Source organism: Scyliorhinus torazame, chromosome X (genome assembly GCF_047496885.1).
Source record: "Scyliorhinus torazame isolate Kashiwa2021f chromosome X, sScyTor2.1, whole genome shotgun sequence".
In the NCBI taxonomy this organism is placed as follows: Eukaryota; Metazoa; Chordata; class Chondrichthyes; order Carcharhiniformes; family Scyliorhinidae; genus Scyliorhinus; species Scyliorhinus torazame.
Window position 1 is genome coordinate 6,982,382 of NC_092738.1, and position 12,644 is coordinate 6,995,025.

At 45.7% G+C, this 12,644-nt stretch overlaps 1 protein-coding gene across 2 annotated transcripts in view; it reads right to left on the minus strand.

Moving 5' to 3' along the window:
* Positions 1-12,644, minus strand: part of sarnp (SAP domain containing ribonucleoprotein) — a 67,145-nt gene that overhangs the window by 27,057 nt on the left and 27,444 nt on the right. The window contains exon 9 of one of the 2 annotated variants that reach the window (XM_072494074.1): positions 1,668-1,736. The exons of the other annotated variant lie outside the window; for it this stretch is intronic. Within the exon in view, the coding sequence (XP_072350175.1) occupies positions 1,668-1,736 (69 nt within the window). The remainder of the gene's footprint in view (positions 1-1,667; positions 1,737-12,644) is intronic. 2 annotated transcript variants of the gene reach the window in all.

Below are 12,644 nucleotides of genomic sequence, written 5' to 3' on the forward strand. Positions count from 1 at the left end.
TGGGACTCATGTAGTGTTGGAGGTGTAGATGGAGCAGAATTTGTAAAGAGCATCCAGGAGAGATTTTTAAGAGCAGTATGTAAATAGTCCAACTCGGGAAGGGGCCATACTGGACCTGGTATTGGGGAATGATTCCGGCCAGGTCGTTGAAGTTTCAGTCGGTGATTACTTTGGGAATAGCAATCACAATTCCGTGAGTTTTAGAATACTTATGGACAAAGGCGAGAGTGGTCCTAAAGGAAGAGTGCTAAATTGGGGAAAGGTCAAGTATAACAAAATTTGGCAGGAGCTAGGGATTGTGGATTGGGAGCAGCTGCTTCAGGGTAAATCCACATTTGAAATGTGGCAGTCTTTTAAGGAAAGGTTGATTAAAGTACAGGACAGACATGTCCCTGTGAAAACGAGGGATAGAAATGGCAAGATTAGGGAATCATGGATGACGGGTGGAATTGTGAGACTAGCTAAGATGAAGAAGGAAGCATACATAAGATCGAGGCGACTTAAAACAGACAAAGCTTTGGAGGAATATCGGGAAAGTAGGAATATCAAACGTGCAAAAAAGAGGGCTAAAAGGGGTCATGAAATATCTTTGGCTAACAGGGTTAAGGAAAATCCCGAAGCCTTTTATTCGTACATAAGGAGCAAGAGGGTAACGAGAGAAAGGATTGGCCCACTCAAAGACAAAAGAGGGAATTTATGCGTGGAGTCAGAGGAAATGGGTGAGATTCTTAATGGAGTACTTTGCATCGGTATTCACCATGGAGAGGGACATGGCGGATGTTGATGTTCGGGATGGATGTTTTAAAGATGTGCGTGGAAAGTTTTTTTAGGCAGAGGGTGGTGGGTGCCTGGAACGCTTTGCCAGCGGAGGTGGGCACGATAGCATCATTTAAGATGCATCTAGACAGATATATGTACGGGCGGGGAACAGAGGGAAGTAGATCCTTGGAAAATAGAAGACAGGTTTAGATAAAGGATCTGGATCGACGCAGGCTGGGAGGGCCGAATGGCCTGTTCCTGTGCTGTAATTTTCTTTGTTCATCTACCCCACTAGCTACATCCTCAAAAGAAAAATAATAAATGGTGAAAAACTGTTGCCCTTTCATAAAAGTATGCTAACTCTCTGATTATTCTAATTTTTTTAAGTGCATCAAGACTTCCTGAGTAATAAATTCCAGCATTTTCTCGGTGACTGATATCAGGCGAACTGGTCTGTGGTTCACCATTTTTCTCGCTCCCTCTTTTCTCAAGCAGTGGTGTTACACTTGCTAACTTCCAAACTACTTGGGGCACTTCTAGAATCTAAGGAATTTTAGAGAACCATAACATTCACTATCTCAACAACTTTCTCTTTTAGAACCCTAGGATGTATACCAGCAGGTCGTGGGACCTGTCAGCTTTTAGTTCCTCAAGTTTCTCCAATACTTTTGCTCTGATGATATTCATTATCAAAGTTACTCACTCTGCACCTTGGTTACCCTCAATTTCTGGAATAGATTACGTCTCTTCTACTGTGAAGACAGAAAATGCATTTTTGATCCTGCACTGTATGTTCTATGTTCTATGTATGATCCAGTGAATGTATCATTCAAGACCTTGGTCACTGGATACTGCATTTAAAATGTTACATTCACCAAAAATGTTTGCACTCAACAAATAACTTTTACCTTTTTTGAAAGTGATGATACATTCATACCAAATCTTTCAGCTCTCTCTCTCAATTTTTCAGCACTGATCTGAAAGTCAAGATCAGAATAGGAGAGTAAATTTAATTACGGTCAAACTAACTACTCTCTGGTGATATGGTCAGAGCAACTTTCATTGATACACCACCTTTACACCAACTTTCATTTATACACCATAGTAAAATACCCCAGGGTATTTCACAGGTGTGTCACTGAACAAGGTGTAACAAAAAGCCACATAGGATATTAGACCAGGCTGCTAAAAGCTTGGTCAATAAAGTAGGTTTTATGGAGCATCTTATAAGGGGAGAGGGACTGAGAGTGGGGTTCAGAGGAGGGATTCCAGAAGTTAACACCCAGGCAGTTGAAGGCACAGTTGCTAATAGTAGGCCATTTAAAAAAAGAATCAGGGGCGTGCAAAAGAACAGAGCTTGAGCAGTGTTGAGATAAGATGCATTTATATAGCGTTGAAGTAGTAAGACCTCTTCAAGGCATTTCATAAAAGTGTTAAAAGTCCTGACGCTGTCTGAAGTTAGATATAGGGAGGGAGGCCATGGAGGTATCTGGAAACAAGAACAAAAATTTTTAAATCGAGTTAGAGGGCCCAATGTAGGTTGGAGTTTACATCATTGCACGATTGAATCCATTTCTAGTGCACAGATTGGAAGGTATTCCAGTTGGAAGTAATTTTAAATAACATTCTAGAATCAAACGACTTCACTCGTGTTACAAAGAACAAAGAAAAGTACAGCACAGGAACAGGCCCTTCGGCCCTCCAAGCCCTTGCCGACCATGCTGCCCGACTAAACTACAATCTTTTACACTTCCTGGGTCCGTATCCCTCTATTCCCATCCTATTCATGTATTTGTCAAGATGCCCCTTAAATGTCACTATCGTCCCCGCTTCCACCACCTCCTCCGGTAGCGAGTTCCAGGCACCCACTACCCTGTGTAAAAAAACTTGCCTCGTACATCTACTCTAAACCTTGCCCCTCGCACCGCAAACCTATGCCCCCTAGTAATTGACCCCTCTACCCTGCGGAAAAGCCTCTGACTATCCACTCTGTCTATGCCCCTCATAATTTTGTAGACCTCTATCAGGTCGCCCCTCAACCTCCTTCGTTCCAGTGAGAACAAACCGAGTTTATTCAATCGCTCCTCATAGCTTATGCCCTCCATACCAGGCAACATTCTGGTAAATCTCTTCTGTACCCTCTCTAAAGCCTCCACATCCTTCTGGTAGTGTGGCGACCAGAATTGAACACTATACTCCAAATGTGGCCCAACTAAGGTTCTATACAGCTGCAACATGACTTGCCAATTCTTATACTCAATGCCCCGGCCAATGAAGGCAAGCATGCCGTATGCCTTCTTGACTACCTTCTCCACCCGTGTTGCCCCTTTCAGTGACCTGTGGACCTGTACACCTAGATCTCTCTGACTTTCAATACTCTTGAGGGTTCTACCATTCACTGTATATTCCCTACCTGCATTAGACCTTCCAAAATGCATTACCTCACATTTGTCCGGATAAAATTCCACCTGCCATCTCTCCGCCCAAGTGTCCAAATAATCTAAATCCTGCTGTATCCTCTGACAGTCCTCATCACTATCCGCAATTCCACCAACCTTTGTGTCGTCTGCAAACTTGCTAATCAGACCAGTTACATTTTCCTCCAAATCATTTATATGTACTACAAACAGCAAGGGTCCCAGCACTGATCCCTGCGGAAAACCACTAGTCACAGCCCTCCAATTAGAAAAGCATCCTTCCATTGCTACCTCTGCCTTCTATGACCCAGCCAGTTCTGTATCCACCTTGCCAGCTCACCCCTGATCCTGTGTGACTTCATCTTTTGTACTAGTCTACCATGAGAAACCTTGTCAAAGGCCTTACTGAAGTCCATATAGACAACATCCACTGCCCTACCTGCATCAATCATCCTTGTGACCTCCTCAAAAAACTCTTATCAAGTTAGTGAGACACGACCTCCCCTTCACAAAGCCATGCTGCCTCTCACTAATACGTCCATTTGCTTCCAAATGAGAGTAGATCCTGTCTCGAAGAAGTCTCTCCAGTAATTTCCCTACCACTGACGTAAGGCTCACCGGCCTGTAGTTCTCTGGATTATCCTTGCTACCCTTCTTAAACAGAGGAACAATATTGGCTATTCTCCAGTCCTCTGGGACATCACCTGAAGACAGTGAGGATCCAAAGATTTCGGTCAAGACCTCAGCAATTTCCTCTCTCGCCTCCTTCAGTATTCTGGGGTAGATCCCATCAGGCCCTGGGGACTTATCTACCTTAATATTTTTCAAGACGCCCAACACCTCGTCTTTTTGGATCTCAATGTGACCCAGGCTATCTACACACCCTTCTCCAGACTCAACATCTACCAATTCCTTCTCTTTGGTGAATACTGATGCAAAGTATTCATTTAGTACCTCGCCCATTTCCTCTGGCTCCACACAGATTCCCTTGCCTATCCTTCAGTAGGCCAACCCTTTCCCTGGCTACCCTCTTGCTTTTTATGTATGTGTAAAAAGCCTTGGGATTTTCCTTAACCCTATTTGCCAATGACTTTTCGTGACCCCTTCTAGCCCTCCTGACTCCTTGCTCAAGTTCTTTCCTTATATTCCACACAGGCTTCGTCTGTTGCCAGCCTTTTAGCCCTGACAAATGCCTCCTTTTCCTTTTTGACGAGGCCTACAATATCTCTCGTTATCCAAGGTTCCCGAAAATTGCCGTATTTATCCTTCTTCCTCACAGGAACATGCCGGTCCTGAATTCCTTTCAACTGACACTTGAAAGCCTCCCACATGTCAGATGTTGATTTACCCTCAAACATCCGCCCCCAATCTAGGTTCTTCAGTTCCCGCCTAATATTGTTATAATTTGCCTTCCCCCAATTTAGCACATTCACCCTAGGACCACTCTTATCCTTGTCCACCAGCACTTTAAAACTTACTGAATTGTGGTCACTGTTCCCGAAATGCTCCCCGACTGAAACTTCTACCATCTGGCCGAGCTCATTCCCCAATACCAGGTCCAGTACAGCCCCTTCCCTAGTTGGACTGTCTACATATTGTTTTAAGAAGCCCTCCTGGATGCTCCTTACAAACTCTGCCCCGTCTAAGCCCCTAGCACTAAGTGAGTTCCAGTCAATATTGGGGAAGTTGAAGTCTCCCATCACCACAACCCTGTTGTTTTTACTCTTTTCCAAAATCTGTCTACCTATCTGCTCCTCTATCTCCCGCTGGCTGTTGGGAGGCCTGTAGTAAACCCCCAACATTGTGACTGCACCCTTCTTATTCCTGATCTCTACCCATATAGCCTCACTGCCCTCTGAGGTGTCCTCCCGTAGTACAGCTGTGATATTCTCCCTAACCAGTAGCGCAACTCCGCCACCCCTTTTACATGCCCCTCTATCCTGCCTGAAACATCTAAATCCTGTCCTTCCCTCAACCAGGTCTCTGTAATGGCAACAACATCATAGTTCCAAGTACTAATCCAAGCTCTAAGTTCATCTGCCTTACCCGTAATACTTCTTGCATTAAAACATATGCACTTCAGGCCACCAGACCCGCTGTGTTCAGCAACTTCTCCCCATCTGCTCTGCCTCAGAGCCACACTGTCCCTATTCCCTAGTTCTCCCTCAATGCTCTCACCTTCTGACCTATTGCTCCCGTGCCCATCCCCCTGTCATACTAGTTTAAACCCTCCTGCGTGACACTGGCAAACCTCGCGGCCAGGGTATTTATGTTGGATTCTATGTAAACACAAACAAGTCTAGGAAAAGGAAATACATGGAAATAGAAGCGAGAGGCGCCACTTGGCCCTTCATGCCTGCCCCGCCATTTTTTAAAGATTTAGATTTATTGTCAAGTGTACCAAGGTACAGTGAAAAGTACTGTTGTGCATACAATCCAGGCAGATCCGGGGCAGCATAGCGGTTAGCACTACAGCCTCACGGCGCTGAGGTCCCAGTTTCGATCCCGGCTCTGGGTCACTGTCCGTGTGGAGTTTGCACATTCTCCCCGCGTCTGCGTGGGTCTCACCCCCACAACCCAAAGATGTGCAGGCTAGGTGGATTGGCCGCGCTAAATTGTCTCATAATTGGAAAGAAATAATTGGACACTAATTTATATTTTAAAAAAACAACCCTGGCAGATCGCTCCACAGATGAAAAAATATAGGACGTACGATAAATACACAATGTAAATACATGGACATCGGGTGAAGCATACGGATGTAGTGCTACAACAGTAGAAAAGATGCGTGAAGAGATCAGTTGTCCATAAGAGGGCCATTCAGGAATCTGGTGACAGTGGGGAAGAAGCTGTTTTTGAATCTGTTAGTGCGTGTTCATTCTGATCATCAATTCAATACCCCGATCCCACCTTTCCCTTATTTCCTGGATCACTTTGGCCCCAAGAGCTATAGCTACTTCCTTCTTGAAACTACACGTTTTGGCCTCAATTACTTTCTGTGGCAGTGAATTCCAGAGATTCATCACTCTCTGGGTGAAGAAATTTCTCCACACCTCAGTCCTAAAAGGTTTACCCCTTATCCTCAAACTATGACCCCTAGTTCTGGACTCTCCCATCATCAGGAACATTCTTTCTGAATCTACCCTGTCTAATCCTGTTAGAATGTTGTACGTTTCTATGAGATCCCCTCTCCCTCTTCTAAACCCCAATGAATATAATCCGAACTAATAATCCTCGTATGACAGTCCCGCCATCCCAGGAATCAGCCTGGTAAACCTTTGCTGCACACCCTCCACAGCAAGAACATCCTTCCTCAGATACAGACACCAACACCGCACACAATATTCCAGGTGTGACCGTATACAATTGCAATAAAACATCTCTATTCCTATATGCAAATCTTCTTGCTATGAAGGCCAACATACCATAACTAGGGCTGCAGAATAGTGGGGGTGGGTTCAGTTGTATGGAGAATTAGAAAATCAAAGTTAAAGGAGAAGGTAGAAGTGCAGGTTAATGACGAGGACTTCAAACTAGTTAAAGGAGTCGAGGGCTCAGGAGAGGTTAGTAAAGTTTCCAGACCACATAAGACCAGACCACCCTCTGCGTAAAGTTTCCAGACCACGGAGACATGGATAGAGCAGGGACAGGAATGGATGTTGCAGGTTCCGGGGTTTAGGTGTTTTAGTAAGCTCAGAGGAGGAGGCAAAAGAGGGGGAGGTGAGGCGCTGCTAGTCAAGAGCAGTATTACGGTGGCGGAGAGGATGCTAGATGGGGACTCTTCTTCCGAGGTAGTATTGGCTGAAGTTAGAAACAGGAAAGGAGAGGTCACCCTGTTGGGAGTTTTTTATAGGCCTCCTAATAGTTCTAGGGATGTAGAGGAAAGGATGGCGAAGATGATTCTGGATATGAGCGAAAGTAACAGGGTAGTTATTATGGGAGACTTTAACTTTCCAAATATTGACTGGAAAATATATAGTTCGAGTACAATAGATGGGTCGTTTTTTGTACAGTGTGTGCAGGAGGGTTTCCTGAAACAATATGTTGACAGGCCAACAAGAGGCGAGGCCACGTTGGATTTGGTTTTGGGTAATGAACCAGGCCAGGTGTTGGATTTGGAGGTAGGAGAGCACTTTGGGGACAGTGACCACAATTCGGTGACGTTTACGTTAATGATGGAAAGGGATAAGTATACACCGCAGGGCAAGAGTTATAGCTGGGAGAAGGGCAATTATGATGCCATTAGACGTGACTTGGGGGGGATAAGGTGGAGAAGTAGGCTGCAAGTGTTGGGCACACTGGATAAGTGGGGCTTGTTCAAGGATCAGCTACTGCGTGTTCTTGATAAGTATGTACCGGTCAGACAGGGAGGAAGGCGTCGAGCGAGGGAACCGTGGTTTACCAGGGAAGTGGAATCTCTTGTTAAGAGGAAGAAGAAGGCCTATGTGAAGATGAAGTGTGAAGTTTCGATTGGGGCGATGGATAGTTACAAGGTAGCGAGGAAGGATCTAAAGAGAGAGCTAAGACGAGCAAGGAGGGGACATGAGAAGTATTTGGCAGGAAGGATCAAGGAAAACCCAAAAGCTTTCTATAGGTATGTCAGGAATAAGCGAATGACTAGGGAAAGAGTAGGACCAGTCAAGGACAGGGATGGGAAATTGTGTGTGGAGTCTGAAGAGATAGGCGAGATACTAAATGAATATTTTTCGTCAGTATTCACTCAGGAAAAAGATAATCTTGTGGAGGAGAATGCTGAGCCCCAGGCTAATAGAATAGATGGCATTGAGGTACGTAGGGAAGAGGTGTTGGCAATTCTGGACAGGCTGAAAATAGATAAGTCCCCGGGACCTGATGGGATTTATCCTAGGATTCTATGGGAGGCCAGGGAAGAGATTGCTGGACCTTTGGCTTTGATTTTTATGTCATCATTGGCTACAGGAATAGTGCCAGAGGACTGGAGGACAGCAAATGTGGTCCCTTTGTTCAAAAAGGGGAGCAGAGACAACCCCGGCAACTATAGACCGGTGAGCCTCACGTCTGTAGTGGGTAAAGTCTTGGAGGGGATTATAAGGGACAAGATTTATAATCATCTAGATAGGAATAATATGATCAGGGATAGTCAGCATGGCTTTGTGAAGGGTAGGTCATGCCTCACAAACCTTATTGAGTTCTTTGAGAAGGTGACTGAACAGGTAGACGAGGGTAGAGCAGTTGATGTGGTGTATATGGATTTCAGCAAAGCGTTTGATAAGGTTCCCCACGGTAGGCTATTGCAAAAAATACGGAGGCTGGGGATTGAGGGTGATTTAGAGATGTGGATCAGAAATTGGCTAGCTGAAAGAAGACAGAGGGTGGTGGTTGATGGGAAATGTTCAGAATGGAGTACAGTCACAAGTGGAGTACCACAAGGATCTGTTCTGGGGCCGTTGCTGTTTGTCATTTTTATCAATGACCTAGAGGAAGGCGCAGAAGGGTGGGTGAGTAAATTTGCAGACGATACTAAAGTCGGTGGTGTTGTCGATAGTGTGGAAGGATGTAGCAGGTTACAGAGGGATATAGATAAGCTGCAGAGCTGGGCTGAGAGGTGGCAAATGGAGTTTAATGTAGAGAAGTGTGAGGTGATTCACTTTGGAAGGAATAACAGGAATGCGGAATATTTGGCTAATGGTAAAGTTCTTGAAAGTGTGGCTGAGCAGAGGGATCTAGGTGTCCATGTACATAGATCCCTGAAAGTTGCCACCCAGGTTGATAGGGTTGTGAAGAAGGCCTATGGAGTGTTGGCCTTTATTGGTAGAGGGATTGAGTTCCGGAGTCGGGAGGTCATGTTGCAGCTGTACAGAACTCTGGTCCGGCCGCATTTGGAGTATTGCGTACAGTTCTGGTCACCGCATTATAGGAAGGACGTGGAGGCTTTGGAACGGGTGCAGAGGAGATTTACCAGGATGTTGCCTGGTATGGAGGGAAAATCTTATGAGGAAAGGCTGACGGACTTGAGGTTGTTTTCGTTGGAGAGAAGAAGGTTAAGAGGAGACTTAATAGAGGCATACAAAATGATCAGGGGGTTGGATAGGGTGGACAGTGAGAGCCTTCTCCCGCGGATGGATATGGCTGGCACGAGGGGACATAACTTTAAACTGAGGGGTAATAGATATAGGACAGAGGTCAGAGGTAGGTTCTTTACGCAAAGAGTAGTGAGGCCGTGGAATGCCCTACCTGCTACAGTAGTGAACTCGCCAACATTGAGGGCATTTAAAAGTTTATTGGATAAACATATGGATGATAATGGCATAGTGTAGGTTAGATGGCTTTTGTTTCGGTGCAACATCGTGGGCCGAAGGGCCTGTACTGCGCTGTATTGTTCTATGTTCTATAATAGAATGGAGAGTATAGAAGGTGGCCAGAATCTAACCTCAGGCAGAGCAAAAAAGGGGACAAAATATGAGATGGGAGGTGGTCAATGCAGGACTAAATGCGTGCAGTATACGGAACAAGGTAAATGAGCCTTTTCCGCAAAGTGAAATTGGCTGGTACGATGTTGTGGGCATCAGAGACGTGGCTGCAAGGCGATCAGGGCTGGGATCTAAATATCCAGGGATATATGTCCTATCGAAAGGACAGGCAGATGGGCAAAGGGGGCGGGGTTGCATTGTTAGTAAGGAATGAAGTTAAATCGATAGCAAGGAGCGATATAGGATCAGAAGGTATAGAATCTCTGTGGGTAGAGTTGAGGAATCGCAAAGGTAAAAAGACCCTGATGGGAGTTATGTACAGGCCCCCTAGCAGTGGTCAGGATGTGGGGCAGAAAATAAATCAGGAGATAGAAAAGGCATATTACAATCATCATGGGGACTTCAATATGCAGGTGGACTGGGAAAATCAGGTTGGTCGTGGATCCCAAGCAAAGGAATTTGTGGAATGTCTAAAAGATTTTTTTTGGAGCAGCTCGTGACAGAGCCTACTAGGGAACAGGCAATTCTGGATTTGGTGATGTGTAACGAGGCAGACTTGATTAAAGAACTTAAGGTGAAGGAAACCTTAGGGAGCAGTGACCACAATATGACAGTTAACCCTGCAGTTTGAGAGGGAGAAGCTGGAATCAGATGTAACGGTATTACAATTAAATAAGGGTTAACTACAAAGACATGAGGGAGGAGCTGGCCAGAGTTGATTGGAGAAGGAGCCTAGCAGGGAAGACAGTGGAACAGCAATGGCAGGAGTTTTGGGGGGTTATTCGGGAGGCACAACAGAAATTCATCCCAAGGAGAAGGAAACATGCTAAGGGGAGGACAAGACATCCATGGCTGACAAGGGAAGTCAGGGACAGCATAAAAGCAAAAGAAAGAGCATACAAGGTGGCGAGAATTAGTGGGAAACCAGAGGATTGGAAAGCCTTTAAAAGTGAGAAGAGGACAACTAAAAAAGCAATTGGGGGGGGGGGGGGGGGGGGGGGGGGGGGGGGAAGAGGAGATGATGAAATTAGTGCAAGCTAGCTAGTAATATAAAAGAAGATAGGAAGAGGTTTTTTTCAATACATAAAAAGGTAAGAGAGGCAAGAATAGACATTGGACCACTGGAAAATTAGGCTGGGGTTGTCGTAATAGGAAACAAAGAAATGGCAGAGGAACTGAATAGTTAATAGTACAAGAGTTGGCAGGTCATGTTACAGTTGTATAGGACTTTGGTTAGGCCACATTTGGAATACTGCGTGCAGTTCTGGTCGCCACATTACCAAAAGGATGTGGATGCTTTGGAGAAGGTGCAGAGGAGGTTCACCAGGATGTTGCCTGGTATGGACGGTGCTAGCTATGAAGGGAGGTTGAGTAGATTAGGATTATTTTCATTAGAAAGACGGAGGTTGAGGGGGGACCTCATTGAGGTCTACAGAATCTTGAGAGGTATAGACAGGGTGGATAGCAACAAGCTTTTTCCCCCAGAGTGGGGGACTCAATTACTAGGGGTCACGAGTTCAAGGTGAGAGGGGAAAAGTTTAAGGGAGATATGCGTGGAAAGTTATTTACGCAGAGGGTGGTGGGTGCCTGGAATACATTGCGGGCAGAGGTGGCAGAGGCGGTACGCTAGAGTCATTTAAGATGTATCTAGACAGATACATGAATGGGCAGGGAGCAGAGGGATACAGATCCTTAGAAAATAGGCGATAGTTTTAGATAGAGGATCTGGATCGGCGCAGGTATCGAGGGCCGAAGGGCCTGTTCCTGTGCTGTAAGTTTTCTTTGTTCTTTGTTATTTTGCATCAGTCTTCACGGTGAGAGCTCCAGGAGAATCAGGGACATGGGTGAGTGTAGTGGCCATCACTAAGGAGAAGGTCCTGGGGAAACTGAAAGGTCTGAAGGTGGATAAATCACCTGGACCAGATGGACTACACCCCAAAGGCGGTAGCGGAGGAGATTACGGAGGCATTGGTGGTGATCTTTCAGGAATCACTGGAGGCAGGGAGGGTCGCAGAGGACTGGAAAATGGCTAACGTAATACCCCTGCTTAAGGGAGGGAAGCAGAAGACGGGAAATTATCGACCAGTTAGCCTGACTTTGGTCATTGGGTAAGATTTTAGAGTCCATTATTAAAGAGGAGATCGCGGAATACTTGGGAAGTGCATGGTAAACTAGGACTGCGTCATGTCTGACAAATGTTAGAATTCTTTTGAGGATGCAACAAGGACTTTAGACAAAGGAGAACCAGTGGGCGTGATCTATTTAGATTTCCAGAAGGCATTTGACAAGATGCCGTACAGCGGGCTGTTAAATAAGAACCCATGGTGTTAAGGGTAAGATACTGGCCTGAATAGAGGATTGGCTGACTGGCAAAAGGCAGAGTGGGGATAAAGACTCAATCCTTTAGGATGGCAGCTGGTGACTCGTGGTGTGCCTCAGGGGTCGGTGCTGGGACCACAACTTTTCACAATATACATGAAAGATCTGGAAGAAGGAACTGAAGGCACGGCTGCTAAGTTTGCAGATGATACAAAGATATGCAGAGGGACAGGTAGTATTGAGGAAGCGGGGGGGGCTGCAGAAGGACTTGGACAGGCCAGGAGAGTGGGCAAAGAAGTGGCAGATGGAATACAATGTGGAAAAGTGTGAGGTTATGCACTTTTGTAGGAGGAATGGAGGCATAGACTATTTTCTAAATGGGGAGATGCTTTGGAAATCAGAAGCACAAAGGGACTTAGGAGTCCTAGCTCAAGATTCTCTTAAGATTAACGTGCAGGTTCAGTCGGCAGTTAAGGCGGCAAATGCAATGTTAGCAGTCATGTCAGGAGGGCTAGAATACAAGGCCAGGGATGTACTTCTGAGGCTGTATAAGGCTCTGGTCGGACCCCATTTGGAGTATTGTGAGCAGTGTTGGGCCTCGTATCTAAGGATATGCCGGCCTTGGAAAGGGTCCAGGGGAGGTCCACAAGAATGATCCCTGGAATGAAGAGCTTGTCATACGAGGAACGGTTGAGGTCTC